This window comes from Eleutherodactylus coqui, chromosome 3, assembly GCF_035609145.1.
Source record: "Eleutherodactylus coqui strain aEleCoq1 chromosome 3, aEleCoq1.hap1, whole genome shotgun sequence".
Taxonomy (NCBI): domain Eukaryota; kingdom Metazoa; phylum Chordata; class Amphibia; order Anura; family Eleutherodactylidae; genus Eleutherodactylus; species Eleutherodactylus coqui.
The window spans coordinates 159,443,520-159,467,539 of NC_089839.1; the positions used below are offsets into that span (position 1 = coordinate 159,443,520).

The following is a 24,020-nucleotide window of genomic DNA, read 5'->3' on the forward strand; positions in this document are numbered from 1 at the left end:
CAAAAAACAAAATTAACACCTTCAGTGTTTTTTTTCCTTTGCCACAAAAACGGATACAATTTTAAATCAGTGGGTACTATTAACCCCTTCATGACGTGGCCCTTTTTTTTTTTTTGTTTTGTTTCTATTTTCGTTTTTTTCCTCCCCCACCACCCCCTTAAAAAAAATCATACCTCCTCTATTTCTCCATCAACGTCGCTGAACGAGGCCTTGTTTTTTGCAGAACAAGTTGTATTTTTCAATGGTGCTAATTAATGTACCATATAATGTACTGAAAAACTTGTGTAAAATTCTAAGTGGAGTAAAATTGAAAAAAATGACATTCCGCCATCTTTCCGTGCGTCTTGTTTCTACGGCACACAAACTGCAACAAAAACGACGTGATAACTTTATTCTATGGGTCAGTACGATTACTACGATACCAAACTTGTATACTTTTTGGTTTTTTTTTTTGGTTTTTTTGATTTTTTTCAATTATTTTCTGTGGTCATCTTGTGCGGGCAATAACTTATATTTCTCCGTCAACTTAGTTCAGCGATGGCTCATTTTTTGCAGGATGTCCTGTAGTTTCCGTTAATACTAATTCGGAATACGTACGACTTTTTGATTTGCTTTTTATTGCATATTTTTTTCCTTTGAGACAGGGTGACGAAGCGCATTTCTGGCGTTCTTTTTTTTTTTTTTCCGGACGACGTTCACCAGGCGGGATAAATAATGCGCTACTTTGATAGATCGGACTTTTGCGGTCGCGGCGATACCAAATATGTATTTTGATTTTATTATTTAGACTTTTTAATTATAGATATGGCAATAGGAGGGTGATTTAAACTTTTTTATAACTTTTTTTATTGCTGTTTTTTCACTTTACTTTCAAGTCCCCCTGGGGGACTACAATATGCGATAATTTGATCGCTCTTGCAGTATGACGTAATGCTATCCCAGAAGGCCCCCAGCAGCCATGACACCTGCACGGCTCCCCCGATCACACCGCGGGGGGGGCGCACGGGACTCCCGAACAGCGTTTTGGGGGTCTTTAAATGCCTCTGTCAGAATTGACAGCGGCATTTAAAGGGTTAATAGCCGCGATCGTCCGTTCGACTATTGCCCGTGGGTGTCGGCTGTACTAAACAGCTGACGCCCACACTGTATGCAGAGAGGTCACCACGCGACCTCTCTGCATACATACCCCGACGCTCCAGAACGTAAATGTACGTCCTGGAGCGGGAAGGGGTTAAAAGGTGGTGCTATCCATAGGGTAATAGACTCCAAAGCATGATGGCGGGTCCAAGGCTATATACACGTACTGTTTCATACCACATACAGTGATGCTGTCCCAGGCTAATTGACTACACCCTTCTGCCTGGCTAAATTTCAGAAACCTGCTAAAACAGCTCAAAATTTGTAGATTTTGTCTCCAATTTAGTATTTGCAGCTTACGGTTCTCTCCAGATGCCATTTTCGGCAATCCAGATGTAAACTTGGGATGGAATCCACAAGTGTGGTGTGAATGAAGCCTAAAGGCTGCTTTCACATCTACAACGGGGGGTTCGGTTTCCTGTTCGGTTATGGGAACAACAAAGGGGTAACCCATTGACTATAATTGGGTCCGTTCAGTTTCGGCTCAGCTTTTCCTTTTTGTTTAAAGAGAAAAAAATTGATAGAGAAGGTTTTACACTTTTTAATATTTATGGTTTTTGTTTTGATGTAAAAAAGTTGATTTAAATTTTTTTAAATCATTATGTGACGTACATGTATGGTATATTGGGAGGAGGTTAATCCACTTTAAAAAAACACTTAGAAGTTATCATTTTGCTGAAAAACATGGCATGCAGTTCCATCTCAGGGAGATATGTAAATGATGAGAGTCGTGGTGTGTTTAGATGAACAGTCTTGTCACCTGAAGCCCTAAAAGTGGTTCTTCCCCCCCCCCCCCCCCCCCCCCCTTGGCTTATAAAAGGGATCTCAGAGGCTCCTTGTGTGTAGTGACCTCTTCTTCCACTTGTGTAGAGCTTGATGACCACTAGAGGCCTCTACAACACAGAGAAGAGATTTCACCCAATTACCAGAGTCTGAGAGGGGCGCAATATTGGGATGTGAGAAGCTGGATGGTTGTATCGACGAATTGCCGCCACCTGGGACGTTCTGGCCAGACTGTTTGGATGCCTTCACACTGGTGTTTTTCTCGCACGTTTTTTTCACGCTATTTTGCTGCGTTTGTTTAGTGCAAAAGTCAATAGGACTTACTAATGTTAAAAATGAAATCTCATCGAAAATCACAATGTGTTTTTAACATTAGAAAGTCCTATTGACTCTCACGCTAAAAAAATACAGCAAAATCATGCGAAACTAAACGCCAGTGTGAAGGCGCCCTAAGGAGGTGGTGGGACCAGTAAATGGGTAGTGGCACACATACAAGGCAAACGGGCACAGGACGTCCTCAACATACAGCAAGAGAGAGGATCCTTCCTCGAGCCACTCCCAACTGTTTAGTTGTCCGCCATCCAGGGACAGGTGGTAACCTTGTTTACACCCCTGTGTCTGTCAGAACCAGTTCCAGGAGCTCGACTAAATGACACTTGGTATTGCGGCGACCATTACATGTACTGCCTTTGACTCTCAGCGGTGCCTCTATTTGCAGTAGTGTCACAAATGACTATAATGGACTTCTATGGAGTTCGCATGATCTAGACTTTGTGCTTGTTGTGCTTTTTTTTTTGTTTTTTCTTTTTACTACTGCTATGTATTGAGATGGCACTGGCAGTATTACACAGATATTGGTATCTAAAAGGCAACTGCTCAAAATAACACACAAATCTAATGCCTGGCAGTCCTCTCCGTGTGAATACCTGGCGATTTCCAATATTACTGTTAAGGGTCCCACTGTCGTTGCTGATTATTTATAAATTTGAGTAGTCTTTTACGTCAATCACATTGTAAGAGAAACCAAGTAATCTTGTAGATTGGATACCTTTTTAATGGCTTACAAAAATACATGATTTGTTTAGCCATTTAATCCCACTTTGCTCTACTGGCTAACATGGTACTAAACTTTTTATGTTAATACAAGAGCATGCTCTATGTGGAGGGAGCTGAAGTGTTTTTGTGAATGTGCCTTTAACATGCCATTCAGAGCACTAAACATCCAGGGTTTCTTTTCCCCATAAAGATACTAAGTGCTATCCATATTTGCTTTATGAAGAATTACACTACATTAGTGTGCAGCTTCTGCATAGAATGATTCATGTTTCCTTCCCCCATGGAGTGTAATGATTTGTGTTTGATTGCCCTCTGCAAAATACCAAATGCTATTAGGGTATTAAGCCATGTTGAGTACAGTTTTGAGGGTTTTTTGTGATGGCTGTTGAGTTGCTCTGTAGTCTCCTTTGAATGCAGATGTATGAAATTTAGTAGTTTTCAGATTGTAAGTAGTGATTGTGAGCCCTTTCTTAGTTTTAATGGAGGATGATTTAACCACTTCATTGTGCGTGGTCTATTTGATCTCTTATATGGTCACATCCCTTTTTAAGACCATTGCTATCTGTCCACAGCCAAGGCGGAATATCGCTAGCGTTATTCCACCGCGGAGGAGCAGGGGGGATAACTGACAGGTCTCCGCAGTGAGCCTATCTAATAGATGGGCTCACCGCTGAAAATTGCAGCATGCCACAATTTGAATCCCACGAGCGGAGAATTGCTATGATTCAACCCGCTAGTGGACATCGGCCTGCGCTTTCCATAGTTAGCCTATGGAAAGCGTGTGTCGCAATGACAACTCGCCAAGGACAGTCAGCCTTATAGAGTTGGGGGGAGCAGAATCTGCTGCTAGTTTCTCCATGTGCCGTGTATGGACTTGTCATAACTAGAGATGAGCGAGCATGCTCGTTTAAGGCTGATGCTCGATCGAGCATCGGTCTTGTCGAGTAACTGATTACTTGACCGAGCACCATGTGGGAGGGGGGGGGAGAATGAGAGGGATATCTCTTCCCCCACTCCACCCCCACTCACTGCCTGCTGCCCCGCCCCCCCCCCCCCCCCCCCGCATGGTGCTCGGTCAAGTAATCAGTTATTCGACAAGACCGATGCTCGATCGAGCATCAGCCTTAAACGAGCGTGCTCGCTCATATCTAGTCATAACAGCAATCTGCTCCCACTAGTTCAAGTCACAACTGAAAATTAGAGAAAAAGTCTCTAGAGGGGAAAAATTTTGATAAATGCAAGATACAGCATTTCATATAATGGGCAGATATTCTTTTATTCCTCATGTAACATAAAGCATATCTGCACTTTCAGAGGACTTTTCAGACTAAACTGCTGTAAGTGTCAATCAAAACTAGTTTATTTTTACTAGCTCCCAACTATTTTCTTGAAAAGTGAAAATCCATTTTATTCTTTGTTCATATGAGCATCTCTGTATATGTTAGGCCCGCTTCACACGCCGGGAAAATCATGTGAGATTTGTACGGTGCAAGCCGCACAAATATGAACCCCATTCTTTCAAATGGCGTCATACACGAGTGATTTTTTTTTTTTCTGCATAGCACTGCGATGCGAGAAACAGATTGCGGCATGGTCTATCTGGCTGCGGGGTTTTCTAGTTTTCTGTTTGTTTTTCTGTAGTTTTAAATTTTGTTACATAGGCATAAATAAAACCTTTTACCAAAATACTTGATACATAAAAAATTTTTAATGTTGGATGCAGTTGTATATGAAAAGTTGTACATGAATACATTCATCTCGGCTTTAGGGCTCATGCCCACATCTGTTACAGGCTCCGCAAGCGGACTACCACAGTGGAGTCCGTCACTGAACCCCCCGCCCACCCTAAAGACCCCATACATTCCTCCGGATCCGCTGTAAGAGTCCCACATGACGCACATGCGCAGTACAGCGCATGACGCGCCGGCAGTGTCATGTGACGCATGGGCAGTGAAGCGTATTCACACTATACTTCCACTGTGCTACAGCGGAAGTATAGCGTGACGGCCGGCTTCCATTAACTACAATTGAAGCCATCCGCACATATTTCCGCGGCAAATAGGACATGCCGCGGGTTATTTCACGTTGCGGAATTCCGCAGCGTGAACATTGAGCTATTAGGTTCAATAGAACCTAATAGCTGTGGTGAAGTGACGCGGATTTCGGTCGTGGGCATTAGCCTTTACAACTGTAACATAGATGTTATTAATTTGTAAGTAGGACTGGAAGTGTGGGTAGTAATGGCAAAGAAATGACTAAACTTCCCCCCGCTGGTCCCTTTTTTCTCAGGGGGTCATCAAATAGGTTGTTCTCATTTTAGCTTCTTTACTCAGCCACAAAATGTGAATGGAGAAATCTCCTGAAATGTAAGTGGTGAATGCAGGAGGATGTTTTTGATCGATGGCTCTAGTCCAGTCTGGTTTATCTATTGTGATAGTTTTTATTGCCTACATTTCTCAGCTCGAAAATGAGCAAATTGGGAGACTTTGTTTCTTATTGTTCAGATGGTTTATAAGGTGCCTGGAACAGCAATAATAACCATTCACAGGACATTTATTAGAAAACACAATAGGTGGTGATGATGATTTTTTTCCTGCATCATTTACACAAAGGATTTCGTTCTCTGGCGTTCCAGTAGATCCAAAGAAAGTGCTCACATAGTGTTAGAGTATAAAATAAGGTCTGTATTGGAGGCTTCTCAGCAAATGTGACAGCAGCTTCCTTTCAGATGCTTGCTAAGAAAGGTGCCTTTCATCCATCCTTCGACAGAACCAAATGGATTCCATTGACTTTAATGGGGTCCGTCTGGGCTTCTGTTCTGCCTCCAGCATGCTGCGCTGTTCTGTCCAGGATTTTAGGAAGTATCTACACCCAATGCCTCCCACGCAGATATAAGCAGAACAATTATTGTAAAAACACTCAAAGCACTATAAACGTATAGCACTGTTTAGCAGGTACAAGCAATACATGTACCACTAGGTATAAATATCTCTCGTTAGCTTGAAGATCATTTTGTTTTAAGACCGATACATAACCTAACATAACCTGTAAGCTGCTCTGAATGTGGTTTTGTCTGCCCTTCTGATGTCTAGTTCAGTAAACCCTTGTATTCATTAGAAGAAGGTGTGGATCTTGATACTAGTGTGTTATATTGTCAGCACTGATTGCACAGTGCCAGCATGTGTAGGAGTACGGCCATTGGAATGGGACTCCAGTTGTCGGTTTATTTATACATTTCCAGAAGGAATAACGGGAGGGTGACAACTTGGGAGTTCGAAGACTAGATGCTCCAGAATAGTTTTTTTTTTTTTAAAGGGGTTTATCCTGAATTGGGGAAAAATGGTCTGCTGTGTTTTGAGTAAGAGCGCCACACCTGTCTATGGCTTGGTTGGTATTGCAGTTCAGCTCTGTTTACATGAGAGGATGAGATGTGATACTAGTCACAGCCCATGGACCGATCTGGTACGGTTTCTGGAAAACTGACAGATCCCATTTCAACTCTTGGGTAAACCACTTCACGTTAATAAAGTAGACATGTCAGTAGCTGACGGGTCCTCTCTGGAGCATCTTACTGCATTGTCTAGTATGTTGCAGAAGAAAATTCTGTCTACACAATGGCTGAAAACTGCGGTTTTAGTATGCTCCTTCTGTTGCTGTGTTCTCATTGCATATAAAACGTGTGTAAAAACAGTAAACATGTATGTAGCATGTTTACTAGTAGGTGTAAAGCAACCTCTGTAGCAAAGCTGCAGTGTAGAATAAGCTGAAGGACGCTAATTCTGTGTGCTTCGCAGCAGTCCTGCAGTCACGCCTGATCATTGTTTCACATTGTCTGGTCTCCAGAGTTTAGTATTACCTGACAGGTCTATACAATGAATTAAGAAATACATCAATTACCAGATTTTTAATAAAGCTGTCCAAAGCAGCAGAGCAACAATTGATTTTAATGGTGTTTTTCCCTTTGCATGAAGGGCTTGGGTTATTAATAATTGGAGGTTAAAATGTGCATTTTTTTCATTTCTCATTTCAGGTGAATGTTCTTCAGCCCAGATGGAAGCAATTGAAGACCTTCACCCAGGGAATCTCATCCATTGTCATGTGCATTTTAAAGATCAGAATCCTGATGTTCCGCCTCCAGAAATATTTTCTATTAAAACAGGATTTGATGTAGAGACAGGTACATTGATTCTGTACTCTAATATATTTGGTATGACAGTGGTTTCAGGCTTTGTCATCATTTGACAATCCTTGCTTAGTGACTCTGAACGTCTGCTGTTTGCATGTGGCAGAGACCTGGAGTAAAGACCCATTTACACTGGACAATTATCGCTAAAAAGTTCGCAAATCGGCGATCGTTTTAGCAATAATTGGTGCGTGTAAATGGGCGCGGGGCACCTGCATTTCGGGCACTTTTTGCTGATTATTAAAATCAAGCTCACCTAAAAATCATCTCTCACTTTTATCAGTCGTTCTCCACAGGGAGTGCTGATAGCATCGTTTCCCCTTTGAGAACAAAGGATCTGAGCAAGGATAATAGCCTTAGGCTATTAGCCTGTGTTCAGGGAAGGCTTCATTTGCATACATAATTGGTATTTAAGTAGCTGAGTGTGCGCCTGGATGCCTGCTCCCTTCCGTTTTGCTCCTCCCCTGACTTCTCTTTCTTGGTTACTCAGGAGGAGAGGAGAAGGATCGTGTGTGCACAACACTGCCATCAGTGCCACTGAGTGATTACTAGCCAGAAAGCTGTGGCAACCCGGCTGGTAATCGCTTTCATGGTGACCAGATGTTGGCATGCGTGCCCACAGAGGAGGCTCTGGGTGCCCCATCTGGCACATGTGCCATAGGTTCACCACCTCAAACCTATCCTATTGATAGTCTATTGTAATACAGCCACTTTAGCATAGTTGAGTATATGTCATCTTCAAGATTATTCCCCTCTAGAATCAAAAACTTCCCCATGTGTTGTAGTTGAACACTTACTTTAAGGTCCTCCTAAATATACAGTGGGACTGGCCAACTATTGCATGTGTGTGGAGGTCCCTGAGTTTCCCCATGACAGGTGATGTCTGTAGGCAGAAAACAAGGATTAGGCACATTAAATTCCAACGGCTAGTCCTTTTGTCCCTCCTAGAGATAAGCCGCCCCCAGAGCTTTCTACCTGTCATTTTCCTCATTTAAACACTTGAACATTTGGCCAAACTGAGGGTTCATGTGTTTTTTAGTGAGTTAAGAAAAATGGCTCAGTACTGATGCTATTACTGGTCTAAGAGTCCCGATCACTGCCATAATAGTAACGGGGACCAATAACAAAGCACTTGCCACTGCAGTGCATTTTTGCGCACGCCTGAGCGTGTTTGCCTGTATGTTTTGCGTTCCCATGTCCTGCATATTTTTATGCATGAATAAAAACGCCACAAGCATGCTCCCATTGATTTTAATGCGCAATTAATTTTAATTAGTTTAAAATGTGCTGCATATTTTTGTGAACAAAATGTGCATCCAAATCCTCTCGTGTGAACATACCCTATTTAAATCAACGGGTTCGATGCAATGCATACTGCGTGCGCAAATGTGTTCCTATGAATCGGCCCTTAGGATGAGGCTGCGCGTCTCAGTAGTTCTGCAGCATTTTGCTGAGACTTTTAGAGAATAATGTGAAAGCGCAATAGAACTGATACATGCCACTCGCTCTGCTTTGTATACCTTTCAAAAAATCTTGTAAAATTTTTGCGTTGGGAGTATGCAAGTTCATTTTTGTCACCTTTCTTTTACCTCTTGCTTTTTCTTTTAGAGTCCAGATAAATATGAAACGTCTTCAAGTTTTCCCATATCCTGATTTAATTAGCTATTTTATACGGGTTATTTCTTAAGTGGCTCTTGTGAATTATGTATGGTGTCTATCGCTTATCCTGAGACAAATTCCTAAATCTTTGCTGTCATAACAGTTTCATGTGAGCTGAAGGAGCCGACTCCTCACCATTATCTTATCTATACAATATCTAGGTCACTACACCTGTTCCCTCTCAAGACAGCAGCTTTCAGAGAGCCAGCTAAAACATCTCAGCATGGGGGACACGTCTGTTACTGTAACAGCAACCGTACTTGGGAATCATGTCTACCGAGAGCAGATCAGTGCGCTTGTGTCTGTTTATCCCGGGTTTTATGCCAATCAGAAGGAAATTGTTCTGAGTAATCATTATACCACAGCCGACATTAAGATATTTGGAGCAGCTGAAGTTTTGAACAATCTGGAGGTGAGCTTTCCCAATGCTAATCATCCCTCTGTGTGATCAGGCATCATCATGAAGTGTCAATCTATACAGATGATCGTTTATCGATGCCCAATAATGTGATGTGACAGACCCCTTCAAATTCCACAAGTCCACCCATACCCCTTCCGGAGTATTTAAAGAGAAGCTTCATAGAGAAAAGAATACACACAGTAATGTATAGAGAAAAGAATACACACCGTAATGTATAGAGAAAAGAATACACACCGTAATGTATAGAGAAAAGAATACACACCGTAATGTATAGAGAAAAGAATACACACCGTAATGTATAGAGAAAAGAATACACACAGTAATGTATAGAGAAAAGAATACACACAGTAATGTATAGAGAAAAGAATACACACAGTAATGTATAGGGAAAAGAATACACACAGTAATGTATAGAGAAAAGAATACACACAGTAATGTATAGAGAAAAGGATACACACAGTAATGTATAGAGAAAAGGATACACACAGTAATGTATAGAGAAAAGGATACACACAGTAATGTATAGAGAAAAGAATACACACCGTAATGTATAGAGAAAAGAATACACACCGTAATGTATAGAGAAAAGAATACACACCGTAATGTATAGAGAAAAGAATACACACAGTAATGTATAGAGAAAAGAATACACACAGTAATGTATAGAGAAAAGAATACACACAGTAATGTATAGAGAAAAGGATACACACAGTAATGTATAGAGAAAAGGATACACACAGTAATGTATAGAGAAAAGGATACACACAGTAATGTATAGAGAAAAGAATACACACAGTAATGTATAGAGAAAAGAATACACACAGTAATGTATAGAGAAAAGAATACACACAGTAATGTATAGAGAAAAGAATACACACAGTAATGTATAGAGAAAAGGATACACACAGTAATGTATAGAGAAAAGGATACACACAGTAATGTATAGAGAAAAGGATACACACAGTAATGTATAGAGAAAAGGATACACACAGTAATGTATAGAGAAAAGAATACACACAGTAATGTATAGAGAAAAGGATACACACAGTAATGTATAGAGAAAAGGATACACACAGTAATGTATAGAGAAAAGGATACACACAGTAATGTATAGAGAAAAGGATACACACAGTAATGTATAGAGAAAAGGATACACACAGTAATGTATAGAGAAAAGAATACACACAGTAATGTATAGAGAAAAGGATACACACAGTAATGTATAGAGAAAAGGATACACACAGTAATGTATAGAGAAAAGGATACACACAGTAATGTATAGAGAAAAGGATACACACAGTAATGTATAGAGAAAAGGATACACACAGTAATGTATAGAGAAAAGGATACACACAGTAATGTATAGAGAAAAGGATACACACAGTAATGTATAGAGAAAAGGATACACACAGTAATGTATAGAGAAAAGGATACACACAGTAATGTATAGAGAAAAGGATACACACAGTAATGTATAGAGAAAAGGATACACACAGTAATGTATAGAGAAAAGGATACACACAGTAATGTATAGAGAAAAGGATACACACAGTAATGTATAGAGAAAAGGATACACACAGTAATGTATAGAGAAAAGGATACACACAGTAATGTATAGAGAAAAGGATACACACAGTAATGTATAGAGAAAAGGATACACACAGTAATGTATAGAGAAAAGGATACACACAGTAATGTATAGAGAAAAGAATACACACAGTAATGTATAGAGAAAAGAATACACACAGTAATGTATAGAGAAAAGAATACACACAGTAATGTTCCCTTATAAAATAAGCTGCTGAGTTATTTATAAGGCAGTTCCGTAGGAAAATCAAAGGCACAGTGTTTTTTTGTTTTTCCTTTTTTTTTTATTTCGCTTTCTGAGGGCTCCTTCACACTGGCGATCGTGATATCGCCACGAGAAAATCCCAGCAAAACTGCAATGTTCATGAGATGTTTGAGCATCAGCAGCGCAGATTTTTTTCTTGCAAAAACATCACTGCTACTTGCAACAAAATCGTGTGAAGAAAACCATGTGAGAAAATCGCAATTATTTAATGCAAAAGTCAATAGGACTTTCTAACGTTAAAAAACACATCGCACAAAAAACGCAAGTTTGCGCTTTGCAATGCGTTAAACAGGAGGCTCCATAGAGAAACATGGGAGATAAATAAATATATATATAATATCGCAGCATGTCCTATCTTTCTTTTTTTTGGGTGGGGGGGTGATATGGAAAAAGACCTGGGGGTACTAGTTGATTATAGATTAAACTGGAGTAACCAATGCCAGTCAGCTGCTGCAAAAGCTAATAGCTTTAGGGTGCATTAAAAGAGGTATAGGGGCGAGGGACTAGAACATTATTCTTCCACTATATAAGGCACTTGTCAGGCCCCACATGGAATACTGCGCACAGTTCTGGTCACCGGTGCTCAGGAAGGATGTTACAGTGCTGGAGGGGGTTCAAAGAACGGCAACTAAACTAATACATGGAATGAGGGGACTGAAATACCCAGAGAGGCTATCCAAATTGGGATTATTTACTCTAGAAAAAAGACGGCTAAAGGGCGATCAAATAACTCTATAAATACATGAGGGGACAATACAAGGATCTCTCCCATGATCTGTTTATACCCAGGACTGCGACGGTAACAAGAGGGCATCCGCTACGTCTAGAAGAAAGCGGGTTTCATTTCCAACACAGAAGGGGGTTCTTTACTGTAAGAGCAGTGAGACTGTGGAACTCTCTGCCTGAGGATGTGGTGATGGCAAAATCCATAGAGGAGTTTAAAAGGGGACTTGATGTCTTTCTGGAGCGGAAGGATATTACAGGATATAAATCTTAGGTTAATTGTTAATCCGGGTATACAGGCAGGTAGGAGCTATTAGGGGTTGATCCAGGGATTAGTCTGATTGCCATCAGGGAGTCGGGAAGGAATTTTCCCCCAAAAGGGCTAATTGGCTTCTGCTCTTGGGGTTTTTTGCCTTCCTCTGGATCAACAACATAGGAGGATAAACAGGCTAAAGTAGATGGACATTGTCTTCATTCGGCCTTACATACTATGTTGCAGAATAAAATGGAGGTGGATCCCTTTTTATGCAGACTGCAGATGAAGAACAGCATGTTCCACAGAATGCAATCTAAGCTTCTATGATCTCTTCCACAGGTGAACACTGCATCCCCGGTGGTGACTGTCTATCGAAAAGAAAGGTCTTCTGGAGTGTCCAGCTTTGTGATATATGAAGTTGGCATTGCTGATATGCAGGCCTTGAACCATGGATCTTTATCTACATCAATTTCTTTTTCTAGTTACATGTCTGAGCAAACCATAGAGGTTCCCATTAGACTGATGGCAGTGACAGGCCCACTTAATGGTATGTATGCGTATGGCTTTTCTCATTTCTGTGCAAATTGGCAAATAAATATAGACCTGTTTACTGCCCCTGGATAGATTCTGAGCATGAATCTCAAAAAGGGTTTGTAAAGCTTACAGCCTAGCCCCACCTCAAAGGCTGAAATGACAGTTGTCTATACAGTGAACTGCAGTTTCCCGTTTGACCCCTGCTAACATACCCACAGGATCCAGGTAGTTGGAGGAGGAAGAGGTGCTTGGTTGTCATCGTAGAACTGTTTTAGGCCCTGTTCACACTTGCTTTTGGAGTTTGAAGGGAACTTGCTGATATAAGTCAGGAACCCGTTCTAGTTAGTGGGTCCACTTGGATATGATGAAAATGGGTTTGTCATGTGTGTTATAAACATACCCCTATGATACAGTAAAAAAGCATACTTGCAGGTGTTTTTCTTTCACTTCCGGTGAAAATCCTGGCCAAACAAAAAGTGACTTTTGACCTGCTACTCTAACAACCTCATGCAACCATTGTTTCAGGAAATGCATCTATTGTAGATATCAGCATTGCAGACTCCAATATGCCTATAAATTACCCCCCATATTAATTTTCAATGTATTTAAGCTTAAGTGATCATTTGTACTAATGTGCCTCCTGTTTTACGGTGTTCTTGTCCTGCAGTGCCTTATAGTGCGGAGCGTGGCTTCTACAAGACCTTCATGGACTCTTATCCCATGTTCTTCTTCACTTTGTTTGCTCTAATAGCTGGGGCTGCCATTGCCATTATAAGTAAGTGCAGACAGAAAAATGTTAGAATATTTCAATTTCATAATTTCACAATTCAATAATTGTTTTTTTTTTGTTTTTTTTCTTCAGTTCTGTCACCAAGAGAGACTGTTAATCACCCAGCATTTATCTCAAGCTCACCTCATTCTGCACAAAAAAGCAGTATGTATTAAAACCGATGTAATCTAGATTGACCAGTACAATACGTTGGCCTATTTCGAAGTGTTTTCTCTCCTTAAATTACTCGCAAGAAACGAGTGTTTTGAGTATTGTGAAAAAATAAAGGCAGTGTCAGGAATTTGGTACTCTAGCTACCATTGCAAACAGTGAAGGCCATGCGTGTGCCTAGTTCTCATAGTGATCTGCACATGCAGGGTTATTGACAGCGCATGACGCAATTATATCATGTGATCACATTCTGTAACGATATGGACAAATTTCATCCTTTGGACATGCATACACTGGATTTACTTTCGCTTTTCTAAGCAGATTCCACATGGAAAATTTGCAGCAGAGCACAGTGAATATAATTGAATGGGGAACGTGTCCGCGTGGTATTAGTATTTTTTAAAATCTAATTGCTCTGATGGACGCGTGACAGTCAGCATCTACGGTTCAGCGGACCTGAGATTGCTCCAATGTCTCTGGCGCTCTAAGAGATGTGTGACGCTCATAATCTAAAGTCTGGCAGGCCTGAGACTGCTCCAGGGTCTCTACTGCTCTAAGAGCAGCTTGTCTTTCAGCTTGTTGATGCCTTCTTTCCTCAGCATGGTCATCAGATTCTTGGCTTCTAGTAATTTTCGCGGCTCGAGGTCTGCTAGAGCTCCACGATAGATCTGACTTGTGCGGCATATTAAAAGAAGACCAAAAAATGGATAGGAAATACGATTGTCAAAAGGAAACCATTTCTTACACAGTACAATCACTACGATACCGAACTCATTTATATAGTGTATTGTTTTGGGGGTTTATTTTTGTTTAAAGATATTTAATTTTTTATTTTCTGCCGCCATCTTCTGAGCACAATAACTTTTTATATTTTTCCATCGATCTAGTTGTGCGAGGGCTCATTTTTTGCAGGACTTCCTGTAGTTTGCATTGTTACCATTTTGAATACGTACGACTTTTTGATCGCTTTTTATTGCATTTTTTTCTTGGAGTCAGGGTGACTGAAAGCGCATTTTTGACGTTCTTAATTTTTTTTTATCAGATGTGGTTTTTTTTTTACTTACTTTTAATAATTAGTAAAACTTTATTCATTTTTTTTATTTTTATTTATTTTATTATTTTTTTTAAGTCCCCACAGAGAAAAACAACTTGTAATGCTTTGATCGCTCCTGCAGTATGATGTAGTGCCACTGCAATATCTCTTTATACATACCCCTGTGCTGCGGGATGTAAATGTATGCCCTGCAGCGTTAAGGAGTTAAAATCTCTAACCATGTTTAATGTGTTTTTCGTTCATGTTTTAATCCCAGGCAACGCCAGATATCCCTCCTAGCTTAATAATCACATACATGAGGCAACACATGTCTGCCCATTTGTGTAGGCCTAGCTTATGATGTGCATCCCCTTCCCCTCCGCCTTGAGCACGGCGCGATGCCGGAGTGGAGCATAACCATATAAATTTGTCTTGTCACGCTCCCTAGAAAACTCTATAAATTTTCACGGTAAAATGAAGCCTATGTCCTTCCTCATGATGCAAGCTATATCTCTGCCAAAATTCATCAAAATCGCTTCAGCTGTTTACCTGTGAAAAGGTAACAGACCGATATTAGTATGGTTGTGAATGGGTCAGAATTAAAGTATACCTCCAATCACAATCTGATATTGTGTGTGGAGGGAGATGCTAATGTTGTATGCTGGGCGGTAGTGTCTAAGGTAACTGTATGACACCTGGAGAGTATCGTACATGGGTCCTGATCTAATAGCACTTGTGCGCCGTATTCTAGGCGCTCTGCGGTAGCCTTTACAATTGTCCTGCTTGGCGTGCACCAGCATCTCGCCGCTCCAAATATCAGCGTAGGCAAGAGATTGTAATTAGAGTTGCACTTTTAATTTTATAGGCAGTATACAGCTTTACTAAATCTAGTTACTTTATGGTCTATTACTGCAGTCAGCTCTTATTTAATCATGTGACCCCTTTATTAGAGAACATGTCATAAAACTTGCATTATCTTTGCCTTTTTAGGTTTTACATCTACATCACCAGCCAATTATGCCAATCACCACAGTCCAAACTGGAAGAACAACTCTCACCCTCGACTACTGTGGAGTCCAGACTATGCTTCCAACTAAACCAAGGATTTACCAAAGAGCAAATGTATTTAATTTGGGTGCCTTTTGTAGTGCATGTGTCATGCAGTGCAGCGTGAGGCTGACCTTTTATGCATTCTTGTTGTGTTTTGATGATTGGGTTATTGCACACAAGGCCACTGTACTCTCCCTAGATATATGTGGATTCCACTGTTTGGGCCAGTATACATCAAACTTGGGAATAGCAAAGCCAGTTGCAAGGCTTTAAATATTGGCAGCCATTTTGAATGCCGTCCATTCGACTTCGTTAGTGGAGCGTAATGATACTTGTTTGTATTAACCTTTTGCTTGTTCGGTACTTTTATGAAGATCAGAATTATTTCTTATGGTTTTTTTTCTTACTGAATGTTTTAGTTCTTGACTTCAAGAATGTTTGTTTGTTTTTATTCATTTTCTCCTGTCTACAAGACAAGATGTAGTTTTTGTAATTTGTTGGTTGACTATATGATCGCTCAGTGACTTTGCCTTCAGGTAGAACTTAATGTGCTTTGTGCATTAGAGCTCTTTTTGTTTAACTCAGGAATATTTTGCACTGATTTAATAATTGTAGCCTTGCAATGTGAGCCTTACCAATTGGAAATGCACAGCTGTGAATTTATCCTGTGTCCACTAACCTCTGTGCAGAGAAATGACAAGCATGTCAATGCCAGGAGCTGACAGCACCGCACTGCTAGCTTCTGGCTGCTCCACAATGCGGTGTCTTTCAGCGCTAGTGTGCGAGAGGTGTCACATATTGAGTACACTGTGAGTTTGAGGCATTTTACTGACGGCGAGAAACCACTATTACCAGGATCACTTTGGATTTCTGCATGCGAGTAGATCCGACCGGTGCTTCCCTGTATACCATTTTAATTTATTTAATATCCTGTAATGTGCTATGCTTGCTATAGAAGATCATTATGATACAACTGGACAGATGTGAGTCAAATCTTATTTCCTGAACAGACACAAGGCTTTGACTACAAAGACATAGTCCACCATTACCTTTGCACAATGAGCCTCACAGCCTAAAATAGAAGGAAGTGATCAGTTATGGTTCTTGTGCACTGTAGCTTGGGTTCATTGGTGACATTTAAAAAGGTATCCAAGGATTTTATTTTCAGCAATGATCAATATCCGTTTGCGTCAGGGTCCAACACCCCACTGATCAGCTCTTTGCAGGAGCTGCTGTGCATCAGAACTAGAACAGCTCTGTCAATTGTACAAAGGCCATGACTGGTACTGCTTTTCTGCAGCACTATTGTGGGGGCACTGCACAATGTAGTATGGAACCCTACTAATTCTGATGCACAGGGGCTTCAGCAAACAGCTGATTAGTGGGGGTGTTGGACCCTGGCGCTAACTGATATTGATGACCTTTTCAAAGGATAAATTCCTCAATTTAAAAGTGTCCCAGAATACCCTGTTGATGTGTACACAATTGGTACTAGTTACATGTTGCCTACATTCCAGTATCTATATACCTCACCCTTGTTACTATATCCTTTGACATCCTTCACTTTTTTAAATATATAAACCATCTACCTTTTTTGAAGAGCTTCTCTTGGGCTGACTAAAAAATATGGGCATTGAGTGATTAAAATATGTAGAAAAATAAGCCATACTTTCCTCTTAAATGGCATCCAAGTCCTGCGCATCCATTCTAGTCCTTGGCACACCAATCTCAAAAGAAGCTCAGCCAATCACAGACTTCTGCAGGCATATACCATCCTTGGCATTATTACAGTTGCAGCCTGGGATTGACTGACTAGTCGCATGCACGATGAGTGACACGTGGCCGCTGCCACTTCTTCCAGGATTGGAGCAGAAAACCCCTTTTCATTAGTTTTTGCTATTATGTGTAACTGACATTTCATACTGGACTGAGGCTTCATTGATAAAATGATAGTGTCTCCCCTATGGGACTGTAGCATTTTACACAGATCACCACAAGTGTATTACTATCGTTTGTGACTTTAGAGCCGGCAGAATTCACACACCTCCTACAGTCTGACTTTGAATAAGCACAGACATCCATAGAAACCATTGGACACTTAAATATTGATTCGACTCCCTGTAAAGCATGTGTTATGCTATAACCTCTCTGAGGGAAACAAGCACTTACCTCTGGAGGTGCCTCTGTGTAACCGCAAACTGTGAGATCTGGGAGGGTTGGCGGCTTTTATCAGCTCGTCTGAGACCATGAATATGAAACTAGGTTATCCAAAATAGGCAACCCCTTTCAAATGTGAATGCCTGTATACAGGTTCTAGTGTACGCGATGCATATGTCTACTGATGATCAGCACTGGATGTCAGATTTAGGAACTTCTAATATGTTGTAAAGCTTTTGGTTGGTTTTGTGAACAAAGAGCATCTGTTTGATGATTTTTTGTATCAGGTTATAATTGTGGCATTCGGTGAAGAGTCCTGCAAGAGATGCACAGGGTTTTTTAATTATTTTTTTTATTTTTTTTATTTTAATGCATACTTCCTGTACTTTTATTGATTTAAAGGGCACAGTGATATCGCGTGTTAAAACGGCTTAAATAATTCAGTCTGCCAGTTTTCAAGATAATAAAAATTTCATGGCCTATCACATTTATACTGCCATCACGTGAGAGCGATCACTGCAATGTGTATAATAGGAGGGACTAAATGTGAAAAATGTGAATTTTTGTTTTTTGTCACAGTCAAGTGTTGAAAAAAGTAAGAAGCTTGTTCTCAGGAGCCAATGAAGTGTCCTGTATTCAAATACCTCGTTTTTTTCCTGAAGATAACCCACACTGAATGTACACACAACGTCTGTCCTTTTTATACCAAATTGCTGACATTCTTCATCATTTTGTTGTGCTCGCTGTTATTGTGAATGCCATTTGTGCCTTATTTCTACTGTGTTGGCTGCATTGCAATGTTCCTTTTTTGTACAATAAACTGTTTCTTAATACATGTTGTTTGGTAACTTATTGACCATTTACACAAGTCTGTACTGCAGTCTTTGTCACACTGGTAATAAAGGGAATTTGGAGGTTTTGTTCTCTTAAAAGGGGTATTCTGGGCTTTAAAAACTGATGATTGACAGGGATCCCTATCCATCAGCTGATCGTCCGGCTCACTGTCTGTGCAACCCAGCCAAATGTCATCATCCGTGGACAGGGCACAAAGTGAAAGCACCGCAGGCTTCATTCCTATTGAAATTAATGAGAGCACTGCGCTTCTATTACACTTCCTGCTCCTATTATGGTCAAGATGTCCTGTCCTGCTCATTATGAGGAGTAATAGAAGCGCAGTGCTCCCATTGATTTCAATAGGAATGAAGCCTGCGGTGCTTTTACTACTTGCCCTGTCCACGGCTGACTATATCTGGACCCATTGCACTGACAGCAGGCTGGACAATTGGCTAATGGATGGGGATTCCAAGCGGCAGGTCCCTGATGATCAACTACTTATGACCTATCCAGAGAAATTAGGCAATTTCTTCTTGGTATCGAAATGCCCCATATGTGGATGTAAACTACTGTTTGAACATATAGCAGGACTCGGAAGGTAAGGAGAGCAGAATCTGTTAGAATAATTATTGTATACCATATTACATTTGCAGAGGCCCCTGAGTTATCAGCAGCGAGGATTGGAGGTAACTTGGATCCTGGACATTTATCCTCTTACATGCTGCAATCAATGGCGACCACAGAATCTAAGTGATTAGGAAAGGTGGGGTTCACTCTGTTGGCCAACCTACACTACTTCCTCCCCCCCAGCCCCTCACACACTCTTGTCAACTTGATTGCAGGGTGCAGAGGGGTTGTCATTGCAACAGAAGGTAGATATGCCATCTTAGTACTCTACTCAAGCTCTGCTATAAGCAGGAATATTAGAATGTTTTGTACGAGGGATCACATGGTTAAAGGGGTTGTCAGAGCAATTTTTTTTTCTTTAAACTCTTGCTCCTCATGTATAAAAACAATAAAAGATCCTATACCCGCTGTTGCCAGCTCACTGCAGCTCCGTCCTCTGGGTTTGACCTGTGTTGACAGGCTGCCATCAGCCTGTTATCGAATGTCCCAGGCTGCTTTAGCCAATCATAGACTTCATTCAAACGCTTAGGTCTGATTGGTTGCAGCGACCTGTGATGTTCCATACACTGCCTGCAGCTTGTCAACAAAGCATCAGAGGGGGTCTGGAGGAAGTGACTATAGGAGGTTATTGTTTTTCTACAGTAAAGGGGTAGCACAAATTTAAAAGGAGTTATTTTTGAGTATTTTTGTCCCCTAGTGCACTGGGGAAAAAAAAAGTAGTAGAAAGTTTAATAACATTTAGAAAAATATAAAAGTCAAAAAGCCTCCATTCTGTCACTGATGTACGTAAGAGAGAGGTCTGGTAAATGTGAGGGACAAGCAATGGCAGATGGTGAACTCTCCATAAACTTACCTAGCGACATCGGTTGCATGCACATATTCCAGTGAGTAATATGCAATGGCTTTGACTTTTGAATGTTCCTCTACAGTAAATTACAGTAATGCAGGTCAAAGGAAAATGTTCTCTCCAGCTGTGGGATGCAATACCGTTCAAGAGCAAGATAGGACAGAAGGAAGCTGGATATGAGCACAGAATAGGATGAGGTGCAAGAAGAAAGGCATTGTGGTAAATTTACAGCTACAGATATATTACATAAATACAAACCACAATGGCCACGATGTGGCAGCACAAGCACACTTTGATATAACACAGTTGATAATTGAACACTGAATGCAATAACAATGGATTCCAGGTGGGAGATTTCTCAATTTATAAACGGAAACAACACAACCCCCCCTTCCCCCTTCAAATGTTTCACCCAAAGTATAAACAAAAAAGATAATTAGTCTTGCACTCTTTAAATCACGTTATATATACATCACAATGAACACTGAAAAAGACTCCTGTTTCCCGCCACCAAACCCACACAAAAATAATAAATTATTAGAATTCTATATGCCTCCAAATTGTACCAATAAAAACTACAGCTTGCCCCACAAAAAACAAGTTCAATCGATGGAAAGGTGTTAGTTTAAAAAAAACAAAAAACCTTTTTTTACAAGTAGAAAATATTTTTACCGCACAATGATGGTCATAAATACAATTTGTCCCATAAAACGCATTCCCTCATACAGCTCAATGGAAAGATAAAGTCATAGCTATTGTGAGCTGGAATGAAAAAATGGCTACGATGGGAAAGGATTAATAAATGATTGACACAGAAATGCTAAATGAGAGGAGCAGAATGTATACACTGCTCACTACTCTCATGAGTGTGTGTGTATAGATAGATAGATAAAGAGAGTGAGTGAGTTGACTTGGCACAGTTGCCATTGTTGTGCTGCTATTGATATATTGCAGTTATGATGATCTTGCTGACATAAAATGCATTTTGTTCACAGGCTATTGGCAGAAAAATAGTAACATAGTATGTTAGGTGTAAAATGTCATGTCCATCTAGTTCAGGCAATTTACCCAGAAGAAGGCAAAAAGAGCCTCAATGAAGTAGAAGCCAATTTTTCCCCTTTAAGGGAAAAAATTCCTTCCTGACTCCAATGTGGCAATCGGAATAATCCCTGCATCACTGACCCTTCTGAGTAATCAGTGATATAACATGAAGTATTGTTACACTCAAGGTATCCAGGCCTTTCCTCTTTGAGTTCGCCATCACCACATCCTCAGGCAGAGAGTTCCATAGTCTCACTGTTCTTACAGTAAAGAACCTCATATGTCTGTGTAGAAACCTTCTTTCCTCTAGACCTAGAGGATGCCCCCTTATTACAGTCCCAGTCCTGGGTATAAACAGATCATGGAAGAGATCTCTATTGTCCCCTGATCTAATAACTATAGATATGTCACCCCTTAACTATATTTTAACTAAATAATCCTAATTGTGATGACCTCTCTGGGTATTGTAGTCCACCCATTCCATTTTATTGCGTTAGTTGCCCTCTTTTTGTACCCGCTTAAGCGCCGATGTGTCTTTCTTGTGTACTGGTGCCCAAAGTTGTACACAATATTCAATGTGGGGTCTGGCCAATCACTTGTAAAGAGGAAGAACAATGTTTTCGGTATGCGCCCCTAGACCTATTTTGATGCACCCCAGCTGCCTGACACGGTTTGCTCCAGTTAAGCTTACAGTTAACTAAAATCCCCCAAGTTCTTCTCTATTTCAGTTTTGCCCAGTGGTTTCCCATTTAGTGCGTATTGGCCCATTGGTGGTATTCATAGTCTCCCCAGTGCATTAGTCTGAGCATCTCAATAAAAGACTTTTTATTCCAATGTCTGGTTTTGATTGAAAAGTACATACAGAAACACATGCAAGAGCTAGGTTTGGTAGACGCCTGGCGCTTACTATACCCAACAAACAGAGACTACTCCTTTACATCGTACCTACCAAAGACTAGACTACCTCCTAGTATCACCTGGACTCCTCACCTCACTAAAGGGAGCTAAGATAGATTCAGCAACGGTTTCCGACCATGCACCAATCCATGTAAATCTTTGCTCTCTGCGACGGCAGCCTAGGGAGTGTAGATGGAGGTTAAACCCCTCCTTATTGGATTCTAGGGAGGACACTTCCTCCCTATCCACACTAATCGAGGAGTATTTTCAAATCAACTCAGAAGTTGAAGTGAGTACCCCCATGGTATGGGAGGCCCACAAAGCCTATGTCAGAGGCTTATTGATAGCTTTGGGCTCCAGGGTCAAGAGGAAAAATTAAAAAGAAATAGACGATAAGCTCACACTAATAGCCCAATTGGAACAAAAAGTCAAGCTTTCCCAAACCCAGTCCCTACTAGGACAACTATCTGATCTAAGAAAAGACCTTCAGTTTTGCCTCAATTCTCAATTTAACAAAAAACACCTGGATTGGAAACACACTGTCTACTCCCAAGGCAACAAGGGGAGCAAGCTTACTTCTTCCCTAATTAAAAAAGCTAGAGCAAAAAATACAATCGCAAAAATAAAAAACCAATCGGGGAAAGTGGTTACTTCAACCACAGAAATTGCAAAAGAGTTTCAGCTCTACTATTCGGACCTATACAACCTCCAAACCAGTCACCCCCCCCCAAAGACATTCCCAACTCCAAAAAAATAATAGACACCTTTCTACAACAACTACCTTTACCGAAGCTAACCGACGAAGAAGCGGACTCCCTATTGATACCTGTGTCCCAAGAAGAGGTTAAAAACTTAATAGCCACATGCCCTCCCAACAAAAGCCCTGGACCAGACGGTCTATCCCTGCCCTACTATAAAACCTTCCAATCAATACTAATCCCCAAACTAACCACGTTGTTAAACAACCTCTTGACGGGAGCCTCCCTCCCTAGACAAGCACAAGAGGCCCACATAACGTTAATCCACAAGGAAAACAAGGACCCGGAGCTCTGTAGTAGCTACAGGCCTATATCCCTCATCAACCTCGACGTCAAGCTCTGGGCGAAACTTTTAGCACAGAGGCTTGGCAATTTCATCCCAAAGCTCATCAACGTAGAACAAGCAGGATTTGTAAAAGGGAGGGCAAGGACAATAGTCGTAGACTGTTACACGCTTCACGATACGACCAACTTCATAATATTCCCCTAGCACTTATTGGAACGGACGCCGAAAAAGCGTTTGACCGAGTTAACTGGTGTTATATGAAGTCTGCGCTACTACACTATAATATACCTCCGGAGTTCGTAACGGCGATCTTTTCCCTGTACTCTTGCCCATACGCTAGACTTAAAGTGAAAGACAAATTATCCCCATCCTTTGAAATTAAAAATGGTACGCGGCAGGGCTGCCCCCTCTCCCCTTCCCTATTCATCTTGGCCCTGGAGCCCCTTCTGCTACAAGTTAGACAAGATCCAGACATAGCGAGACTGTCTATCGCAAATGATCTCCTCTCCAACGCGGCCTTCGCGGACGACATCGTCTTCCTGATTACAAACCCCGAAATAGGCCTCCCCAGGTTGGTAGACTTGCTGAATGAGTTCGGTAAACTCTAATTTCAAAATTAATTTTGATAAATCTATAGCAATAAACATCTCCATTCCTCAGGCAAGGTGCAGGGGGTGCAGTAATAACTCCCCATTTAAATGGTCGGAAACATCTATGGAATACTTAGGGATCAAGATACCCAAGAAGATAAAAGACATATTCGCAGCCAATTTTATCCCCCTGCTAGACCAGGTTAAAAAACTGTTAGCAAACTACGACATACCCCTGATATCCTGGTTTGGCAGAAGGAATATTCTGAAATCCTACATCCTACCAACAATCCTTTACAGGATAAGGATGCTACCAATTTATCTCCCCCCAAGCTTCTTGAAAACCCTGCACTCGG

At 40.9% G+C, this 24,020-nt stretch overlaps 1 protein-coding gene across 1 annotated transcript in view; it reads left to right on the forward strand.

Annotated features, from left to right (window-relative positions):
- NUP210 (nucleoporin 210) overlaps positions 1-18,617 on the forward strand; it is a 123,392-nt gene extending 104,775 nt beyond the window's left edge. The window contains exons 35-40 of the mRNA XM_066596448.1: positions 7,007-7,153; positions 8,980-9,230; positions 12,410-12,617; positions 13,272-13,379; positions 13,467-13,538; positions 15,568-18,617. Of these exons, the coding sequence (XP_066452545.1) occupies positions 7,007-7,153; positions 8,980-9,230; positions 12,410-12,617; positions 13,272-13,379; positions 13,467-13,538; positions 15,568-15,674 (893 nt within the window). The 3' untranslated portion in view covers positions 15,675-18,617. The remainder of the gene's footprint in view (positions 1-7,006; positions 7,154-8,979; positions 9,231-12,409; positions 12,618-13,271; positions 13,380-13,466; positions 13,539-15,567) is intronic.
- Positions 18,618-24,020: the final 5,403 nt, after the last annotated feature.